Source organism: Saccostrea echinata, unplaced genomic scaffold, assembly GCF_033153115.1.
Source record: "Saccostrea echinata isolate AGI-Se365-2 ecotype Australia unplaced genomic scaffold, CSIRO_AGI_Sech_v1 ptg000054l, whole genome shotgun sequence".
Taxonomy (NCBI): Eukaryota; Metazoa; Mollusca; class Bivalvia; order Ostreida; family Ostreidae; genus Saccostrea; species Saccostrea echinata.
In genome coordinates, this window is record NW_026889803.1 from 22,255,544 (window position 1) to 22,279,000 (window position 23,457).

Genomic DNA, 23,457 nt, shown 5'->3' on the forward strand with positions numbered 1-23,457 from the left:
TGCCTGTGGTTCTTGAGAAGAAGGTTTTTTAGCAATCAGTACTTTTGGTTTTATTTACCTAATTATCTCCACTTATTTAAGGGTCACAACCTTAGTTTTAGTATAAACGGGAGTCCTTAGGTCAAGGATACCCTGTGACAAATTTGACAATAATTGGCTAAGGGGTTCTTGAATGAATTATGGTCCATATTCTAAAAGTTTATGCACACCACACAAGTGGCCATAGGATTAGGTCTTTGAGCCTTTGGCTCAGAAGAGCTAAAAACTAAGCATACATTTATTACCCGTCCCTGGACATGTTCTATGACGCATCTTATGCACAATTTAAGGAACACCTCAGAATATGATGTGCAGTATTTAGCTATTTATCAAGCATTTTGCTTTCGATTAGCTAGGAAAAACAAGAGGCCCAAGGGCCTTAACGGTCACCTGAGTTTAATACAACAATTTAGAGGATCCATAGAGTATCAAATGAACTGAAAGGTGAAGCTTTGTTGCCCAAAAGCAAGGAAAATAGGGTGATCAGGATCAACAATATTATTAGTCTAGTATTCATTAGCAGTTGAATAAATTAGGTTCTAATCTGTTCCCCATTTATCACTCTCACCAGACAGTATGTAAATAAACTACCAGTGCTTCTGTACTCTTTTAATTCCTTGTTGAAATCTCTTAAATTGGCCTCTCTTGGTCTTTGATGAACATTTAATAAGACAAGTTATTTTTGTCTCATTTTTATTTATCTATTATTTACAAGTCTACCTGATCATTAAAACTATGGAAGTACTTTTTGTATTATACAATAAAAATTCTTGCATAATTCTCTTATTCTATTAACCTTTCAAGTACATTATTTACAGTGATTAATTATCACAAGTAAATGGCAAAGGGGAATAACTCCTCTCAGTAGAATACAAATTAATAGATCCCTGGCCTGGACCAGAACACTTGACCAAATGGTCCTGATGTTCAAAAATCTGGTAAAAATACCCTTCCTTATTAAAACTTTAACTTTTTTTGCCTCTGATATGCCCAGGTGCAGAGAAGATTTTTAAAGCATTAATGCATTTTCACTCTATAATAAATAGAGCCCCGCCCTAACATCAGAACCTCTGATCCAGGGATCATGAAATTCACAATTTTGGAAGAGGCATCCTTGCTTATCATAACTATACATTTGTTTAAATAATACCCAGGAGTAGAGGAGAAGATTTTCAAAGAAATAATACACTTTCACTATATGATCTATATAGCCCCGCCCTAGCACCAGAACCTCTGACCCTGGTGCTATGAATTTCACAATTTTGGTAGAGTCACTCTTGCTTATCATAACTATGTATTCAATTTGTTTCAATAATACCCAGGAGTAGAGAAGAAGATATGGTTTTGGCCCCACCCCTCAGGCCCCAGGGGGGCAGGGGCCACGAATTTCAAAATTTTTGTTCCCCTTCACCCATAGATGCTATATGCCAAAATTGGTTGAAATTGGTTTGCTGGTTCCAAAGAAGAAGCTGAAAATGTTCAAAAGTTTACGACCGACGAAGGACGGACAACGCACGATGATAGATGAAAAGAGATAGCAATAGGTCACCTGAGTGACTCAGGTGACCTAAAAATCATATACTGTGTTTATTGCTTAACAAGGAGTTGACAGTATTTAAAGTAGATCTTTAATTGTTTACAACAGAAAGATTAGTAAAATGTGTTTTATCAAATTGATTACTTTTAATCAGTAAAACTGCAAAATATAGTTTTGATCCCCCTACCTACTTTTCGTAATCTTTCTAGATATAATGTCACAAAGGCAGAAGTGATACCTCAGTGTATGTTTATTTATGGATTTTGAAATTGTTTATGAGTAAATGATGTTAGTGAGTGTGATGGTAAAGTATTTGTTAAGGTGTCCCCCAATTTTCATGCATTTCTCTCAACCTGATACATTGAAATCAGGCCGTTGTGTGGTCAAGATAGATTATTTTAGAGGAAATCTGGACTAATTTTCCCATAAACACAAACGAACAGCAATGACGGCCAAAAAATGCCATTATTTCTCATTTTTCATCTAAACACACAAAATCAAACCTTACATCTTAGACGACAATATTTCTAAATATAAATTTTGGCTTTACTGCAATTAAAATTTAAATTTTTGCTTGCCAGTATAACACTATTTTCCCAATCTGTAATGAACATTTAATATATTAAATCAAGTTTCATAAAAATCCGTCTCAAGTTGGAGAAATATTGGCAACGCTCTGGGACTGGGGTGTTTGCGGTGAACACTGGATTTCTAAAAATATGCATGGCAAAAGTTGAGCTGTATGTAATGATCTTGCACATTGAACTTTTATTGTTTTTTTGTCTCAAATTTTAAATTAATGCATACTGATTCACATAAGGATTATAAATTGTGTAAAATAAGTTTGCATTTTATAAAAGGGCCAAAAAAGTGATCTTTGTCATAAGGAAAAGGGGTGGGGTTAAAAAGAACATTGAATTATACATATATTTAAATATCATGGCGTTTTCTGTTTTATTACAATTGTTTTGCCTGAATAAAAAAAATTCTGGCCATTAATTGTTACCATCGTGTTCCAAATTCACCAATATTTACACAAATTCAGAATTTTAATTTCGCTCTGGCCTTGGTTTAAATTCTTTAAATTTATGGACTTTGAAATTGTTTACAAAGATATTAAAATGTGTTTTATCAAATTGATTAATTTTAATCAGTAAAACTGCAAAATATAGTTTTGATCCCCCTACCTTTCTTTTCATAATCTTTCTAGATATAAAGTCACAGTGACAGAAGTGATGCCTCAGTGTAAGTTTCTGTGTGTTTATGTCTACAGATGTGCCAAGACTACAAAGTTTGGATATGTTTTTGTGTTATTTTACTTTAATAGGGATGTTTTCACAGGGAACAGTTATTGTCGCAAGGGTTTTAATGGAATCCTTCCCATTGAATGACTCAAAACGACAAATAAAGGATGAAGGAAGTGAGGGATGTGTATTTTCACGATTATACACTAAAATATTGCATAAACAACTACTTAAGTAACTAAAAGGTAAATCCAATCTTTCACTCAACTAATTCATGCATTGTTAGAAAAAAAGGTCACATATAACAATGAGAAAAAGTCTAAGATTTTTCTCAAATCTCAGCTTACCTGAAACGAATCTCAGAAATGTTGGTGGTACGGCGTTTTAAGAAAATCTCAGTTGAGGCAGAAATCTAAGATTTAAGGATGAGATTTGAGCTGAGATTTTTTTTAAGTTGGTGGCCCCAAAGCCAGGAAAGTTTTTTTTACCCTTTGACTCAGGTCAGATTATAATATGAAATATATTAATGATAATTACAGTTTTCTGGAGGGGTTTTTGAGTGGTACTTTGGGCAGACTTTTCTCCTGAGTGGATTTGGCATCATCCTCTGCAATATAAGCCTTGGCAAGAAGATAGGCATCAGGTGTCCATTTGTGAGAATACAGAACATCTCGTAAATCAGACTTCAAACCGTCAAGCTGAAAGAAGAATAATGAACAGTTCTGAACATTTCTGATTTGAATATTCTTTATAATTAATCTGGACCAAAAACCATAACCTGAGAAAAGACTTACTTAGTCAAAATTTTGAATTTTGATATCTTGATTTTTATTTATATTAAAAAAAAATTAAAACTTTCTAGTTGATATGATGCAAATACAAACATATGATGAAAGTTTTGTTTCTTTTTAAAAATTAATTCAAGGGTTATACCAATTCAAAATTTTGACTTAAGTCTGTTCTCTGTCTATGAAGGACTTTCAACTTAATTTTTCAAGTTGCACTTCTAGTTATTAAGAAGTCCATGGGCCACAATGCTCACCTGAGTAACTTTGTCCCTGCTGTTCTTCACCAGATTTTCCCCCTTTTAATACTTATTGTGGCCCCATCCTACTCCCGGAGGTCATGATTTGAAAAATTTAAAATCTACACTACCTCAGGAAGCTTTCCTATAAGTTTCAGCTTTTTTGGCTCAGTGGTTCTTGAGGAGAAGATTTTTAAAGATTTTTCGTATTTATTCCAATATAAAACATTGATTCCCTATTGTGGTCCCACCCTACCCCCAGGGGCCATGATTTGAATAATTCAGAATCTACACTACCTCAGGAAGCTTACACATAAGTTTCAGCTTTTCTGGTCCAGCGGTTCTTGAGAATAAGATTTTTCCTATAAATTTCAATGTCAAACTTTTCTATTGTGGCCCCATTCTAGGCCTCCCCCTGGGGGCCATGATTTGGACAATTTAGAATTTACACTACCCTGGGATGCTTCCACTTAAATTTCAGCTCTTCTGGCCCAGTGGTTCTTGAGAAGAAGATTTTTCAAGTTTTCCCCTTACATTTCAATGTTAAACTTGGATTCCCTATTGTTGTCCAATCCTACCACTGGGGTCATGATTTGAACAATTTAGAATCTGTACTATCTCAGGAAGCTTCCACATAAGTTTCAGCTTTTCTGGCCCAGTGGTTCTTGGAAAGCTTTTTAAAGTTTTTTTTCCCTATATGTTTCAATGTAAACTTTGAACTCCATATTGTGGCCCCACCCTACCCCAGGGGTCAAGATTTGAACAGTTAAAATCTACTTTATGTCAGTTTCAGCTTTTCTGGCCCAATGGTTCTTTTAAAAGTTTTTCCCTTACATTTCACTGTAAAACTTGGATTCCCTATTGTTGTCCAACCCTACAGTACCAGTATCGTTATTCTGTACAGGATACACGATAAGAGAGGATACAGACACGATACGATAGGATACAGGCATGATAAGACAGGATACATGCATAATAGAATAAATGCAAAACACGATAAAAGCAAAATATAATAAACACAAAAACAGGACAGACCTGATGAATGATCTTCACGATAGGATAAACGCAAAACCTTATAGGATTGTTTCAAATTGCATAATGTTTTTTGACACGACAAATTGTTTTCTTTTTGATATACTGTAGAATGATAATTTTAATTTCTTACAAAGCCGCAAATATTAATGAATAAATATATCAAATGTATCAGGATAAAACATTTGAGGTAACTATGCTTTGTAAAAGAAACATGTTTATTTTTTGTCCATAAAATGGTATTCCTTTTCAACAGGATTCATGCATGATAGGACACGATAGAATTGTAAAGAATAACAACATGGGGACTGTACCCCCCGGGGCCATGATTTGGACAATTTATAATCTACACTATCTCAGGAAGCTTCCACAAAATTTCAGCTTTTCCAGGCCAGCGGTTCTTGAGAATATTTTAAAATTTTTTCCCTTTACATTTCAATGAAAAACTTGGATTCTCTGTTGTGGCCCCATCTTATCCCCTGGGGCTATGGTTTGAACAATTTAGAATCTACACTACCCCAGAATGCTTTCACATAAGTTTCAACTTTTCTGGCCCAGTGTTTCTTAAGGAAGCTCTAAACAGTAATGAAAAATGCTTTTTGGACTGAGAGAAAAATATACCATATAAAGGAGCACAATTATTCAGTTCATTCTCAACATAGGGTACCTACCTTATTTCTGCAGAAAAAATGTTCAAAGACAATGAACTTTTTGTGAACAGAAATCACTGTTGTTTGCTTGCATCAGAAAAATTAATGGAAATTATGTATTCAATTACTTAATCTTGGTCTAACATAACATTAAGAATACTTAAATTCATAAGAAATTGTGTCATTAACTGTAAATTCTCATTTATTCTATTTTTCTTCTAAGGGCAGATCACTCTAACTCAATAAAACTACCCTACAAATAGAACTCTTATGTGGGCAGTGTTTAGAGCTTCCTTAAGAAGAACATTTTAAAAGATTTTTCCTATATATTTCAATGAAAAAATTTGCTTCCCTAATGTGGTCCCACCCTACCCCCAGGGTTATGATTTAAACATTTAAGAATTTAAACTACCACAAAAAGCTTCCACATCATGGCCCCACCTTACCCCTGGGGGCCATGATTTAAACAATTTAGAATCTACACTACTAGGATACTAATCCATATAAGTTTTAGCTTTTCTGGCCCAGTGGTTCTTCATCAGAAGATTTTTTAATGACCCTACCCTATTTTTGTCTTTTCTTGATTATCCCCCTTTGTAAGGGGACTTGGACCTTCATTTTTACAATTTAAACTCCCCTTCACCCGAGGACACTTTGTACCAACTATGATAAACTAGATGCTGTCATGAGACAGTAATACCCGCACTAAGGTGTTTGCCTCTAAATGCACACTCCTTCATATTGGGCTTACCAAAGAAAAAGTCAAAAGAATTCTACAATTTACACAGTACATGTTTCGTCAAATCGAGCATAAAATGCTCAGGTGACCATGTGACCTATGAGCCTCTTATAGGTATTTCCTTTACCTAATTCATTACCAGTCTGAAATAACAGAATTTAATTAATGATGTAAAATAGTTTTTGATAAAAGGGGGGATATAAATTTTTGGCCCATAATTGAACTTTTTAAATTTATTTTCTCAACAACAAATAATACTACTTTAGTACAAAGCGTTTTTAATGAATTTATCAAAATGTGCAAACTTTTTTTAGTATTTGATTAGGCGAAAACCTTCTTGAAAAGCCAAACCCAATCAATTTTGTCACCCCCCCCCCCCCCCAACACACACACACACAATTTGCCTGTTTTTGGAAATAGGCCTAGATGGCAAAGTTATGTTAAAACATCATTTGTTATCATAATTTAAAATTTATTCTTGTACTGTACATGTATGTGAACATCTTTTTGAAAATTTCTACATCACATTGGGCTTGCGTCACCCTACTAAAAATATGCCCTATAAATATGCCCAGTGGTTTCTTGAGAAAAAAGTTGAAAATGTGAAAAATTTACATATGGACAGACAGATGGATGACAGACAACGGATGATCAGAAAAGCTCACTTGAGCTTTCAGCTCAGGTGAGCTAAAAAACATTTGATAGATATAGATTTGTAGGTATGTAAAATTCTCATAAAACAGTATAATCCAAACATATACCTAATTGAATCATTAAAGAAATTTATAATCATTAATTGGTTTGTATAATGTGTTTTAAGGAAATTTAAGGTTACTCAACCGGGAAAAATGATTTACAAATTGCTGATGTATGAGGTTTCTGTATAGAAATGACATATAGGCTAGCTGCTTCAATTCTGGTATTGTTGTCTAATTCTTTTATTGTGACTGTACAAAAAGGGTTGACCAAAACAAGACGATTGTCTTCACTCTACCTGGAGTAGCAAGATCAAAATGAATGGGAAAGAGACTTCATACAGGATTTATGACTCTCTTTGTTACGAAGAACAAAATGTAATTTCATATTTTTTATGAGTGGATTGTTGTGCAATCAGAGTTTTACATAGTAATACAATGGAAAAAAATCTTAAAATTCTTCTGTTTAAGAACAGCAAAGCCATGATTAGTAATATTGATATAGAAGCATCCTGAGGTAGTGTTAATTTAAGTTTGCCCCCCCCCCCCTTAAAACTTTTCAATATACTGAACTGATTTCTGCTCCTTCCAAGTCAGTGTGCTCAGGTGAGCGATGTGGCCCATTGGCCTCTTGTTTATATTTTATTATTGAAAATATCTACATAAAGTTTTCTTATATAATATTTTCACACTACCACATTGTTAATGCCAATATGGATAGATTTTGTTTATTCAATGCCACATTGTAAATGCCAATATGGATAGATTTTATTGTTTATTCAATTCAAACTTTAGATTCTCATCTTAATTTGCTTAAAAATTAGGGTGGATGGGCAAATTTCATTTTTTATATTTTATTATTGACCAGAGGTCCATAGCTCAACTGAGTTCTTTGGCTAAGAAAAAAAACAGAAATAGTTCAGTATTGAAAAGCTTGAATATAAAAGAGGTCAGGAGGAGGGGGATTGGAACAAACTTGAGTCTACACTACCTCTCGGCCACGACTGAACTAAGTCAATAAAAAATGGGTTGCAACTGTTCCTTCGCCATGCACTCAGCACTTTGAAGTAAAAGTTGCAGGTCCTTCCAATGAGACCTTAAAAACCAAGGCCCCATGTCATGGCAGGCCTTGGCACAATAAAGTTACCTCAATGCTCCATGGCCCTGAGTGCTGAGTAAAGGTCAATATTTGAAGCCCTTCATCGGTATGTGGAGACATCTCTATATGAGTGAAAAATTCTCAAATGGGACGTTAAACAACATACAATCAATTACCTGAGGATGCTTTTAAATTAATATGACTACTAATGGCTTTGCTGTTCTTGAGAAAGAAAATTTTTATTGATATATCCTTTATATTACTTTGCTTAACTAAGATTGTCTTTTATGACCCCTCTATACTCATGGGGGTCATGATTTGAGCAAACTTGAATCTACACTACCTGAGGATGCTTCCATATAAATATGACCAATCATGGCTTTTTTCTTCTTGAGAAGAATATTTTTCCCTATGTCTTCCTGTGTAAAACTCTGATCACCCATTGTAGCCCTGCCCTACCCCCAGGGGTCATGATTTGAACAAACTTGAATCTACACTACCTGAGGATGCTTCCAAATAAATATGTCCAATCATGACTTTCTTGTTCCTAAGAAGAAGACTTTTAAAGATTTCCCCTATGTATTCCTATGTAAATCTTTGATCCCCCATTGTGGTCCCGCCCTACCTCCCAGGGGTCATGATTTGAACAAATTTCAATGTACACTATCTGAGGATGCTTCCATATTAATATGACTAATGAAGGCTGTGCTATTCTTGAGAGGGAGATTTTTTTAAAGTTTCTTTCCTATTTATTCCTATGTAAAACTTTGATCACCCATTGTGGCCCCGCCCTACCACAAGGGGTCATGATTTGAAGAAATTTGAATCTACACTATGTCAAAAAAGGTTTCCTATAAATTTCAACTTTTGTGGCTCAATGGTTCTTGAGAAGAAGATTTTTTAAAGATACCATCAAATTTTTCACTATTTTTAATTATCTCCCCTTGAAAGAGGATGTGGCCCTTCATTTGAACAAACTTGAATTCCCTTTACTCAGGAATGCTTTGTGGCAAGTTTGGTTGAAATTAGCCCAGTGGTTCTTGAGAAGAAGTCGAAAATGTGAAAAGTTTACAGACAGACAGATGGACAGACGGACTACAGAGAAAATGTGATCAGAAAAGCTCACTTGGGCTTTCAGCTCAGGTGAGCTTAAAAAAAATCTACCTGTACATAAAGTTTTCTTATACAATATTTTCACACTGCCACATTGTTAATGCCAATATGGATAGATTTTATTGTTTATTCCTTTAAATATTGATAGAAGATGCTTCTTATACAAAATATTGTTGCTGTATGTGACTTCTCAATAGCTTGCTCCAAATATGTTTTAGTTTAAGCAATAACTTAAAAATATCACAGATTCCACTGTCCTTATACCAGTACATCCAATTTTTCATTCTTGACACACTCAATATCGTCATTTTGCAAAGTGTCCGATATATTGTATACAATAGCTACATGTATGGTGAACAGTTCTAAGAAAATTGACTAACTTCTTAGATTTATCCCTGAAAGCCTGTTTTCTAAATACAAAATAACATACAATTGCGAATTGCTGAGAGATGTAATTTTCTTCGTCTCTTTTTTGCTATATTTTGTTCATGTTGTTCAGATTTCTTTTAAAATCTAGACGTATCTAAACTTAGTACGTGTTATTTTCGTGTTCTGCCTTCCCTAAACTGGCAATGTATCTTTTTCCTACATATAGAGAAGTGCTTTTCTTGTTGATTTTTTTTACATGGCTCTTGTGCTATAAATACATGTAGTGCCATGCAAATTAAGTAAAAACGGGGGATAACTCTTAAGCTTCATGGCCTTAATTGGCAAGTAATTTAGTCGCCTCGGCACCTAAAAATTATAATTGGTGTCTAAAAGTTTTCTATAAGTCGCCAAATTGGCGACCATTTTAAATTGACTTGGTGATTGTCATATTACTGAACTACATGTATATTTTTAACATTTTTAACATTTTTTCAATAAAGAGCAACAAAGAAATTTAAAAATTAGCAATGGACATGTCTCTAAATATTGACTTATATCAGTTTTTAAATTGGCACTGTGGGATGTGGAGACCGGTCCTTCTGATGAGACCGTATAAACCAAGGTCCCGTGTCACAGTAGGTGCTGGCATGAAAAAGATCCCTCATTACTCAATGGCCCTGAGTGCTGAGTATATTAAGTCAAAATTTGTAGCTCTCCAACGGCAAGTGGTGGCATCTCCATACGAGTGAAAAATTTTCGAGAGGGACGTTAAACAATAAACAACAAAATAAATTGGCACCTAAGAAAAATTTGCCTGGCGACTCAAAATTTTCCATGGCGACTAAATTTTTTTTTTTTAGGAGCCAGTTGGCGCTCAAATTTTAGAGGTCACATAGAGGCCTGAGCTTTGACTGTGATTGAGTAAAAAGTAATGAATACTTTTTATATAAGGGAAAAAAACATTGGGGAAGGGCATTTTTGAGAGAATCTAAAATTTAATTTTATTCCCTGATCACATGGAGAATTTAATTCGAAATAAACTTAAGTAACTGCGACTAAAATTTGAACCACGTTCACACTGAGAATTAGTGAATAAGTTTAATTCCAATTAATTTACAGCTCATCAAGTTGCTTCACAATAGCTCCATGTGAATGCTTAGCAAAACTAATTTGAATTAAATTCTGACACATGTGAAATAGCAAAATTAAGCCACCAGCCACATGTCGGTGCTCAGATATCAGTACTTATATGTTATTTTTTAATAAATAACAAAGAAAAATCAAATTTATCAGTAAACATCTGTACAGACACTACTGTAACAATATTATGTCAAATGTAACCTGCTCTGCATAAGGTGATGTGATTTGCAAATAATGTCATAATAGCCTTACTATAAAGAAATCAAATTTTAATTTGCATTAGTTTACTTTCCATCGACTGTCTTGTGAACACAATTTAAAATTGCATTAGTTTAATTTGCATTATTTTACTGCAAATTATTTTACAGTGAATTAAATATTTAATGTGCATTGGTGTGAACAGGGAATTACCTTGTCTTATGATTGAGTATGAATGAAAACGAAGCCTCAAATGTTGTGCTACCATGGCAATAATGATACATGTATTTATTTTTAAGATAAAACATTTTTATTATTGGCCATTGTAGCAACCTCTAATGATAAAATGCCACTTAATGATACAAATATCATTGAGCATTGCAATTGCAACGCTCAATGCCATAAATTGTTGCATTGATAGTTGACATTCTCAACCGCTAATGCTAAATCGCCCCTTTAAATGATAGAATTATATCATTAAGCATCATAAAAGCAGAGCAACACTGACGCTTAATGAAACAAGCAAATATCTACATAATCAATGGTTAATGATCGATACACACTAGTATATCATTAAGCATTGCAGTCACACCTTTAATGATATAAAATTTAGAAATCGCTGCCAATAATTAAGAGAATCATACATCCACCTTTCCTTCCATCACTTGCTAAAACATTTATGTATGCCCATGTGCTATAAAATATAGTACATGTAATTATTGGAGTTTTTCCATGTCTTTTAGTCAAGGGAACTTCTTAAAGCTCCGGATCCTTAATTAATTGTTTCCACGCAAAAAATCATTTACTGATATTGAAAAAATATATAAATTAAATAAATGTCATTGCAATAAGAATTCTTACTTGTGCTTAATTTTGCAAACTAGACACCACACACTGACAGAAAGAAATGTTCAATCACTTCTGTGTTTCTTATCTTTACTTGCATTTGTTGTACTTTATAAATATTGAATCAGAAGAGCTAAAGACCAAGGAGAATCTAGGACATGCTAATAATGTACAGTATAGCACTTGCCGAGAATTGCACACCTTATATACCGGAAGTCCAAGCATATCAGAGAAGTGTACTACAATGAATTTGAAACAATAAGAAATAATTATTTCTTATATTATTCAAACATTGTTATTTCTATTTGCTACACAGGCCCGTAGCAACGGTTTCAAAAGTTGGGGGGGGGGGGGGGACATCTTCCCAAAAGAATCCAACAAGCAAAAAAAAAAAAAATAAAATTTACTGTACAAATCCTGGAATTTGCCAGTGCTCGACCTTACAACATCAAAAAGTGGGGGGGGGGGGGGGGGGGGGGGGAAATAGCATCTATTAAAGGAATATTTACGATAGCAAAATATTATACTCAGAAAAAGGGGGACTCAGCTTTCCTAAAGATGCGGCATTGAAAAAGCTGTGGATTATTGCCATTAAAAGAAATAGTAATTTAAATAAGCACAAGTTATGGTCCCCACATCCACGGAGCGTAGTGTGTCATTTGCATTTCAAGGACGAGGACTTCGTTACAGAAACTAGATACGGTGGGTTAATTTTATGTCTGTTATAAAAGAGATTTTTATTTATTAATGTTTTTGTTTTTTAATTCATGATTACATGAGCAATACTGTCGTTTTACAACCCGAATTTCCTTAATTTGCAAAATGGTCAGAAAGTCTTGTTAACACAAATGCCCTAGCTTTATTTGTTAATTATAATTGTATAGAATTACACAGAATAATAATTATAATATAGATTCTCATAGAAATAACGACAGTATTTCAAATTGTTTTTGTTTATCTTTTTTTTCAAGAAAATTGTTATTTATTTCATGTTACATGCTGTTAAATTTAAACTTCAGGGAACAGCCTCCCATATTGATTAGAAATTTGACGTCAATCAAAATATGAAATGAAATTGCCAATTTCTTTTTTAATTATAAAAAGTTGGCACTGTCATGTCTATTTTGATATGTCATATGAAACTGCGGGAACTCTGACTACAAATGCAGACAGCACAATGACAGATTACTGGCCTCTGAAATCAGCATATCCAAACAACAAATCATGGAAGGAGGGCTGTCCGAAGAAAGTCAAAGACATACCTCACAGGATAAGATATTTTTGCATCTCCATTATCATATAAAGAAATGTTATGATCACAATAATCAAATTTTGATACACTCAAGCTACGTCTACGAAATAGTACTGTTTTTATTTTTTATTTAATTTTAAATTGACGTGTGTCAACATGACTTGACTCTAAGAGATGCAATATAATCAGTACATGTAATTCTGTACATTTGTAATACTGCCCAATTGTATTTGTTAGTTTGAATGGATTTTTTTTAGGTGCTGATCCTCTAAGAAGGCAATTAGGAAGCCACATGCAGTGCCTTCAATATTTCCATGGAACAGTCCAAACACATCAAAGTCACTTGATGAGAGAAAGCAGAGACACAGTATGCGTGAAAAGGAAGTGGAGGAAGCATGTAGTAGCCCTAAAGAAATTATTTATGAGGATGACGCTGATCAGTGTCAAGCGGATATCATTTCAAATGTGGGTAATTTTGTTGAAACTACATGTGAATCAAATGGAGAAAGTTTCAAATATACAGACAGCTCATGTGAAAACTCTGCTGCAGTATATACAGATACTTCATGTCAAACCATGTCAACACCAATAATGTCGATTGAAAATTTCATTAATGATAGCGAAGGTTTGATGTTCTATACAGGGCTCGGAACATACACTGATTTTTTGCATGTTCTTTATAGTTTAGGGGAGGCTGCATTTCATCTGAATTACATTTACAATCAAGTGCAGAATCTTTCAATTGAAAACCAGCTATTTCTAACTCTTATAAAACTGAGATAACATAAAACTAACTTTGAGCTTAGTAGGTTATTTTCAGTCTCTACAACAACTGTGGAAAACGTATGGCTAACATGGATCAACTTCATGTCCAGACAGTGGCGAGAGGTAAATTTTTGGCCTGATAGAGACTTGGTAAGTTTTTTTGCTCCAAGGGATTTTTACTCAAAGTTCCCAACAACACGTCTCGTAATCGATGGCACAGAGATTGCAGTCAAGAAGCCAAAGCCACCAGTTGCCCAACAGTCAACTTTCTCTACGTACAAGAACAGGAATACCTTGAAGGTTCTTATTGGCTCAACACCTGGTGGTCTTGTGTCTTTCATCTCTCCAGCCTATGGAGGTTCTGCAAGTGACTGCCAACTTGTGGAACGCAGCCCCTTGCTGAATCTTTGTGAGCCTGGTGATTCCTTAATGTCAGATAAGGGTTTCAATGTACAGGACCTATTTGCTCCTAGAGATGTAACTATTAACATTCCAACATTTTTTAAAAAGAAAAATCGAATGTCAGGAAAAACTGTGCTGCACGATCGCAAAATATCTAGCAAGAGAGTCCACATTGAGCGCATTATTGGATTGGCCAAAACTTTTAAAATCTTGAAGGGCCCTTTGAATAGCACCGAGACAAAGTTGGCTAGTGAAATTATCTTCGTTTGCTTCACTTTGTGCAATTTTCGAAAATGTATTATTCCCAAACATGCTTGACTTGCACAAAAGATAATTTCCATAGCTAACTTTGGCTTGTGAGAAAGTGTACTAGTATTGCTAAATTGAAGTAACAGGTATGTAGCGGTACTGAGTTAAAGAATAATAGCACAAAAGTTCTGTTTAATATGTTGTGCACTGCTAGAAAACATATGTCGAAAATTGAATATTGTGTTTTAATGACCTACAAGTACACATTTTGTTATATACATGTACAATGTATATAGTTGCTGTTTGGCTTGCAAACTTTTAAGAATAGTTTCCATACATTCAAAATGAATACAAAATTGAATACTTGAATTTAAAGTTATTTTAATTCTTGAAGAAGAATTGAAAGAGTGTTGTAAAGGAATGCAGTAATGATTATAAACAAAAACTTTATCCATATAACAAGATTAAAATGTGTCACATTCTGGCAGTACTTTTATTATTAAGACACTCAAATTTGATAATAAAATTTTTTCAACACTGCATTTTTAAAATGTTTATCAAAAAACAACTCTAATTTTTCAAGCATGTTACCAATGAATTTCTGGTCTCTTGGCACAGGAATAATTTTGAGATCTTTGAATGTGTACACCACAAGAATGCAATTGGTTCTATCTGTGCAGAAAAGCTGCCCCTGAATTTGATAAAAGTAATCATGTGACGAGTCAAGTTCTAATGAACCATTTACAGTCTTCAAAAATGAAACAGTTTCATCAGATATTTGTTCATTTTTTGCAGTGAATGGACATTTTACTTCAACAATTGACTTTTCATCAATTAATGCATCTGGTGATGCAGCAAGAAATGGGTGGGACTTTGACACAAATGTGCCACATTTTTGGGTTTTTACGTCACTTCTTTCTTCAAAGCTTTTTATGGCTACTGACTCGTAGCATTTGCCGTGAAGTATGGATGGGGCATGGATTTGTGGGACATATTTAGTCAAACGAATAGCAAGCTTATTCAAATCAGTTTTTTCTGTACATTTGCAGATTCTACCAAAATTTGAGGAGTGAATTCTCTTTCACCGTTCAGACTGCCATTCATTATTTCCTCACAAGATATTTCTGTAATGTTAGAATTTTTAAGCCACATTTCTGAAAGTTTTTCTTGAAAATAATCATGATCAGAATCAATGCCAACTGGTTGGACTTCCCTTGTAAGGTTTAACATGATGGAATGTTTGCAAATTTTGAGTGCAAGTTTCTTCTGTGATCAAATCACCACTTTCACCAAACTTCTGTAGAGCAAACAAAAGCACACACAAATGTTTACATGCTGCTACTGGACCCATTCCTACAGCACACACACTGACATTCAACAACACACCCATCAACATCAAAACTTGCATCAATCTTGTACGACACTGCTTTCTTCATCTGTGCCTTGCACTCTGCTTTCACAAAGAATAGTCCATCCTCACACACCAATCTTGCATACTTTAAAAATTTGCTTTCATAAATGTATTTTACATTTGCATCAATATCTTTGTTCATCTTTCCCAAGTATGCACATACAGCCTCCTCTCTTATTCTTGTGATCACAGTATCTTTATTTATGTCTTTATACTTCCATGCTGTACTCTCTTTCAACTCTTTCACCACCACCAAAATTATAGTTTCTATCATATGCTTCAAGTCTGAAACATTAATAATCATTATTTAATATATAGAATATGCTATGTTTATTCACCAATCAAGGGTCCTCAAGGGGCATGTACAATTAAAAACAGTATAATCATGATTCTATCAAGTGATAGCTGCAATAGGTGCAAGATTGACCTTATCCTCGCTTGCAAAAGTTCTCAACTAACAATTAAGCTACTGGTATGGTTCACACAATGAAATATAAGCATCACATGCAATGTAAATGAAAACCAAACTGCTATACACTTCAATGAACAGACTAGGTTAAGAAGCAGCAAGTAGTCATAAAATTACTATCATAATGAAAGTATATTTAGGATATATTTAAATGGGTTCCTAAAGTATAATTTCGATTTTCTGTATATTTTGAAAGATTGACATCTAACAGTGGAAAAGATTCGACAGTTTTAATAGTATACCGAGTTTTCTCAAGTTTAGATTTTACATGCGTGTATTTCTCGCTAATTGTTAACACTATCGATTTCTATGACTCTAACAAGGGCAAATATAGGAATAAACAATTAAGTATAATTTTCAGTGAATTATTTCTTTATTGTTTTACTTTGTGGTCTTAATTCTGTCATGTCGCAAATTCGACATTTTAGTTGAGAAAATTCGAACGAAAATGAAAAAGCGCTCAGACCTTTCCACGAGTTCTCTTTTTCTCCCTGACACTCGTGCATTGCGTTTTCTCAGTTCGCCTCTCAAGGCATTTAGGTCCCACGAACCGTAATCCGTCATCAGTAACGAGATTTTATACTTCAATTAACAAGTTCGATCCGCATCAACGCTCTCTAACTTTGGAGGAACGAAAAGTGTTGAACGTCAACGAGGCTTGCGCCACCTACAATCAGGGGCTCGTAATTTGTAATTTTATTTGCTATTGTTCCGATCTTTATAAACAAGCTGTTACAATATTACTTTATTTCTTCTTCAAGAAAAATTCAAAATTTATAAGTTGGACCTAGACTTTTGGTTCAAAATTAAGTTCTTATTACATGTATTTAAATTTCAGTATTTGTGGTAGTTGCAGAACTGTAGCGTTGTGGTTTATATTTAGTCTTTGACCATTACGCTACAGATCCTGTTATGAAATATGATTGGTCAATCAACTATCTTTTACTCCCTTATTCTAGATACTTTTTAACCAATCTGTATATTTTATCCACCTCCCAACCCTTTACTGTCGTCTCTACAGACCAATGAACTTTTTAAATTTTCTGCCATCCGACAAAAAAGACATACATCATGCAAAATTAAGCATGCTACATTCCAAGAGAGTATGATTGTTCAATAGTTTTCAGAAAGACGTCAAATTATTTCCATTCCAATTTCATCATAACAAGCATTCTGAGAGTATTGCATTAGCAATACTAGTTCCCTACCAGCAAGTGTAATCTGGTTCCCGCTAAAAATTGAAAATGCCATAATTCCGTCAAAAATCAATGAAGCAGAATGAAATGCAAACTTGATCTATAACTCGAACATAAAGGTAAAGTCAGATACCAAAAATCAGCTCAATATCTGAAAGCATTTAGAAAAAAATTGCGGAAAACCCTGAAAAATTGAAAAGGTCGTAATTCCGCCAAAAATCATTGAAGCGGAACGAAATGCAAATTTGATCTGTAACTCATCAAGATACACTCACATACCAAAAATCAGCTCAATATCTGCAAGCGTTTAGAAAAAAAGTGCGGAAAACCAAGTGGAACAGACTGACAGACAGACAGAGGGACAGATAGACAGACAGACTCAGAGGAAACCTGCAGTCCCCTCCAGTTTCACTGGCAAGGGACTAAAAAGAAGACATTAAATAAGGGTTTGGTTTTTTTTTTTTACATATACAAAACAAATGTTAGGAAATCTTTCTTTTTAAATTGATTTAATTGAGATATTTGATAAAAATTCAGATGTTCAAGTTTGCACTTTCATCCCAAATGAAATTAACGCGATAAAATTAACTCAAAATAAAAACAACAGCAAATTTTGTCATTCTGAGTTAACAAGGAGAAATCAACTTTCTTAATATGTTAAACTTATTTGTAAGCAGTCTATTTTTATTGTGAAAGTGAAATTGTTAAATGTTTCTATAGTCCGGATCATTTATTTAGATCGGGTTAGGCTCAATTATTGCGATTTCTTTTCAAATCCTTTTTCTGACATGTTCTAATTGATGAAGTTACCTGGTGGGAGTAAATTTATAAAATGCCCCCTTTTTTCCACAGATTAAAAAAGTACATGTATTAACATGTATTATCAAATTATTAGCATCGGGGAGAGTGGGGGGCTGCCCCCTTTTTTCCACAAATAACTTTCTACTATTAAAACTGTTCATTGAAAGGCTGGTAACCCCCCACCCCCCCCCTTTTGTTGTAGTATAGTCTAATAAGGGAAGTAATGTATGAAAAAAATTGGCACTGAAAGAAGTTTGCCAACCCCCTCCCCCCCAATGAAATAGGATTTTCGACTTTGGACAAGTTTCTCTCTTTTTTTTTTTTGCTTGTCAGCTACATGTAAGTTGAAATTTGTTTTCTCTGGCTCCCCCCACTTCTGCCCCCCTTTCAAGAATGATACTATGTCACTGTTATTTCATACTCATTCATTATTTTAAGTAAAAAAGTTTAACTCAGGCTGACTCTTCTTGACTATCTTATTTGATACTTATTTTAAATAGGCTTAAATTGACAACAAAATTGAAGCTCTCATATCTCTTATTTGCAACAAAATCATTCTTTCTATTTTCTATGAAAAAAATCAAGCATATGTAAAATACAATTGAAAGGATATATCCATCAAACAATTGTAGTGAAAAATGCATAATGGCCAATAATAAGAGGTTCTGAACCTGTGCGCTAGGCTCCAAGGGAAGATTTTCCTAAAATGTTTGAAAAAGATTGTAAGAGGAAGTTGCATTGTGAGTTGTTAAAATTACAAAGCTCTGTTTTTATTCTGTCTAATATACTCAGGTACACAATAGACACAACAAATTCATGAAAGAATTTTCCGGATTGCAAATAGCCTTTAAACTTTGGCTCTGCCTTATAGGCATTTACATAATCTAGGTGCAAGAAAAAAGGGAAATCTTAATAGAAGGTGACATAGAAAAAAGAAGGAGGAAAGGAGAGAACAATTTTATCTTAAGGAAATAACGTAGTTATGAACTTTTAATTTCTTATTCCCTGTAGAATTTAAGAGTTGCGATAATAGAAGAACCTTTGTGCAATTTTTTGATGCCTGGTAATGCTGTACACCTCCTCTGAATCAAATTATAAAGATACCAGCTAAAACTATATTTTTGTTAAATTCTCTTTCAAAAAACCAAAAGAACATTTGATGGTACTAATTGTATGAACTTAAGATATTTTTGGAAAATTATCAGTGGAAAGGGTATATTGTAAAGTTTATGTGCATGTGCATTGGCTATGTCCTTTTAAGGTATTCAATGTACAGACCCTAAAATGTGCTACTACACCTCAGAAACAAACCATACCATTCTCTGCAAGAAGTGTACTGTACTGTGCAAGAAGCATACCGTACCATGCACAAAGCGAACCGTACCGTGCACAAAGTGAACCGTACCATACACAAAATGAACCGTTCTGTGCAAGAAGCTTACCATACCGTGCACAAAGCGAACCGTACCGTACACAAAACGAACCGTTCTGTGCAAGAAGTGTACCGTACCATGCACTTAGCGAACTGTACCATTCATGAATAATTTTTGAAATAATTCTGCAAGCCATGCCCCGATGTTGCAATGACCAATTACAGTAAGTTTTTTTTTAAATTTCTTTCGACGCAGTGTCCTTTAAAGAAGGATGGAAAATATATAACCCTAGAGATTCAAAATATTATTATTAAGTACCATGCATCTGGACTTACATCTTTTAATACAAGGAAACTGCTCAAAACTAGATACGACTTCAAAACAACTCGACAGACTACCCTATTCTTGTTTCTATGAAAGTTCTTGGAAACCAAGACACATTGAAAAATGTATTAGGATTCTGTGCTATTTTCCGAAATCAAGCCCTTAAAATCATTTCTTATTCATGTAAGTAATAGTTTTGGGGAGAAATGATTACAGATTTAGCAGAAAAAAAAATTACGAACTAAATTGTCAATTTGAGACCGGACATGTTAAAATGTAAGCGTATCTCAATCACTAGAAAAAAAATAAATAAAAGCGATGTATATATAAATAACATGTATGTGTTGGTTTACACTCTTCTGACCAACCCAAGATGTTATCGCCAATATAAGATACTGTCAAAAAGTTCGATCGCCTCATTTTTGCATGGAATTTTCAGTTTATTACACATAAGAAAAAAATCTGGATATATATCGGAATTAATTTTTATTTAAAGCATTTTCCCATTTCATTGCTTTATTCACTGAAACCTGCAGGTAAAATATGTTACCTGGAATTTACACATAAAGCCTAGTTTAATCTTTCTTTCTTCTTCTTCTTTTTTTAAATGCTTAGTCCGTGAATGCGTGTTCACCCAATTTTTTTGTTCAAGAAACAACTGTACAATTCTTGCCATTGTCTTGTTATCTAGAATGACGTCTTTTTTTGCTTTTGTTATTTACTCCAAAACATTCGAAAATTCAAGAAATTCAAGATCAAGTATTGTCAACACACGTGCACAGGTAAAAATTTAAACTGTATATTGAACCGTATCTAATCCCGTTAATCCAGATATGCCTACATTCACACATGGATCAACAGTTTGCTGTCTTATATACAGTAAGTCTACAACTATGAACCCGTTTTAATCAGCAGATAAGTAGAATTTCATGTGCAGTCAGCTTTTCTTCTAGATCTTCAATTAAACAAGAGGCCCAAGGGCCTTAACGGTCACCTGAGTACAACAACTTAGAGGATCCATAAACTGATAAATGAAGCTTTGTTGCCCAATAGCAAGAAAAATAGTACGATTAAGATCAACAAAATAATTGATCTTGTATCTTTCTATCTGTCCCCCGTTTATCAATATTACCATGCAGACTTTTAACAAAATGTCTACATGTATATTATTACCTCTCACATTGGCCTCACTTGGCCTTTGAAGAACATTTAAGAAGATATTAAGTTATTTTTGTTTCATTTTTATTCATCTATTATTTCCAAGTCTACCTGATTATTAAAATGATGAAAGTACTTTCTGTATTATACAATAAATGTTCTTGCATAATTCTCTTATTCTATTAACCTTTCAAATACATTATCTACAGTGACCCAGGGGCTATGAAATTCATAATTTTGAAAGAGGCAGCTATGCTCATGGTAACTATATACTTAGTTAATTTATTTAATACCCAGGAGCAGAGAAGAAGATTTTCAAAGATTTAATGCATTTTCACTATATAATCAATAGAGCTCCACCCTAATGCCAGAACCCCTGACCCAGGGGCCATGAAATTTACAATGTTGGAAGAGGCAGCCATGCTTATCATAACTTTGTACTTAGTTAATTTATTTCATACCCAGGAGCAGAGAAAAAAATTTTCAAAGATATAATGCATTTTCACTATATAATCAATAGAGACCCCCCCCTAACACCAGAACCCCTGACCCTGGGGCCATGAAATTCACAATTTTTCAAGAGGCACTCTTGCTCATCATAACTATGTACTTAGTTAATTTATTTAATACCCAGGAGCAGAGAAGGTTTTCAAAGAATTAATGCATTTTCACTATATAATCAATAGGGCCCCGCCCTAACACCAGAACCCCTGACCCAGGGGCCATGAAATTCAAAATTTTTAAGAGGCACTCTTGCTCATCATAACTATGTACTTAGTTAATTTATTTAATACCAAGGAGTAGAGAAGAAGATTTTCAAAGAATTAATACATTTTCACTATATAATCAATAGGGCCCCGTCCTAACACCAGAACCCCTGACCCAGGGGCCATGAAATTCACAATTTTGGAAGAGGCAGTCTTTCTCAACATAACTATGTACTTAGTTAGTTTATATAATACCCAGGAGCAGAGAAGAAGATTTTCAAAGAAATAATGCACTTTCACTATATGATCTATATAGCCCTGCCCTAGCACCAGAACCCCTGACCCTGGGGCTATGAATTTCACAATTTTAGTAGAGGGCTCAATGCTCATTACAATCATGCCAACATTTTGACTGCTTGATGTCCAGGAATAATGAAGAAGATTTTTAAAGATTGCATCAATTTTGGTGGTTTTAGCCCCACCCCTCAGGCCCCAGGGAGGCAGGGACCATGAAATTCACAAATTTTGTCCCCCTTTGCCCATAGATGCTATATGCCAAAATTGGTTGAAATTGGTTGAGCGGTTTCAGAGAAGACGCTGAAAATGTTTAAATGTTAACGCACGACGGATGATTGATGACGGCGGACAAAAACAGATAGCAATAGGTCACCTGAGTGACTCAGGCGACCTAAAAAGTTTGAGTTTGACAATGAAACAAAGGGGGGAGGGTAGCACCCGGCATGGGCAAATTATTCATTTTCAAAGTTTTTGAGGACTTGCATGGCTGCATATTATTTATTTTCTAGGTAATTGAAAATGGACTATTTGAAACCAACATTTTGACATATTATTTATTTTGGAAATCTTTCTTTGCAGTCAATATTTATTATATACATTTACACATTGTAGATGGAATTGAAGCTGTCTTAACCGTTTTCTTGATTGTAACTTCCCTTTAAAAATCGTTTTTTTACACATTGATGGAAAATTTATGTAAAAAGGAAAACAATTACGTGCACAAAAAATAAGTAATATTTTGCACAAATTGTGTGCACTTCTACCGATTACTTTTCAATGTATTTTTCCTAGTAGGCCAAACACCTAAGTAATCTAATGTAAAAAAAAAATTAAAATTCCTCGCAAATAAATATGAAAATAATAACTTATTTTTTAACTGTTTGTTTGATCATTCTATTTGTTTGATCATTTGGTCAAGAGAATTTTTTTTATGAATCAACAGCGACAAGATCGTAAAAAGAATGGTAGACGAAATGAAAGCATGATCGAGGGATTTATAAAATCAAACTCATTTGTTTAAAGGTGTGATAAGTGAATATTTAAAATAACAAGAGGCCCAAGGGCCTTAACGGTCACCTGAGTATAACACAACAATTTAGAGGATCCAAAGAGTATCAAATGAACTGAAAGGTGAAGCTTTGTTGCCCAAAAGCAAGAAAAATAGGGTGATCAGGATCAACAATATTATTAGTCTAGTATTCATTAACAGTTCATAAATTAGGTTCTAATCTGTTCCCCATTTATCACTCTCACCAGGCAGTATGTAAACAAACTATCAGTGCTTCTGTACTCTTTTAAGGGGAAGAAGGACCTTTAGCTGAAAAAAT

The 23,457-nt window shown here is 34.1% G+C and overlaps 1 protein-coding gene across 2 annotated transcripts in view; it reads right to left on the reverse strand.

The window, feature by feature from the left end:
• LOC133206083 (coiled-coil domain-containing protein 74A-like) overlaps positions 1-23,457 on the reverse strand; it is a 214,685-nt gene that overhangs the window by 14,772 nt on the left and 176,456 nt on the right. For both annotated transcript variants that reach the window (XM_061342014.1, XM_061342013.1), the window contains one exon: positions 3,358-3,518. In XM_061342014.1, coding sequence (XP_061197998.1) covers positions 3,358-3,518 — 161 coding nt within the window. The remainder of the gene's footprint in view (positions 1-3,357; positions 3,519-23,457) is intronic.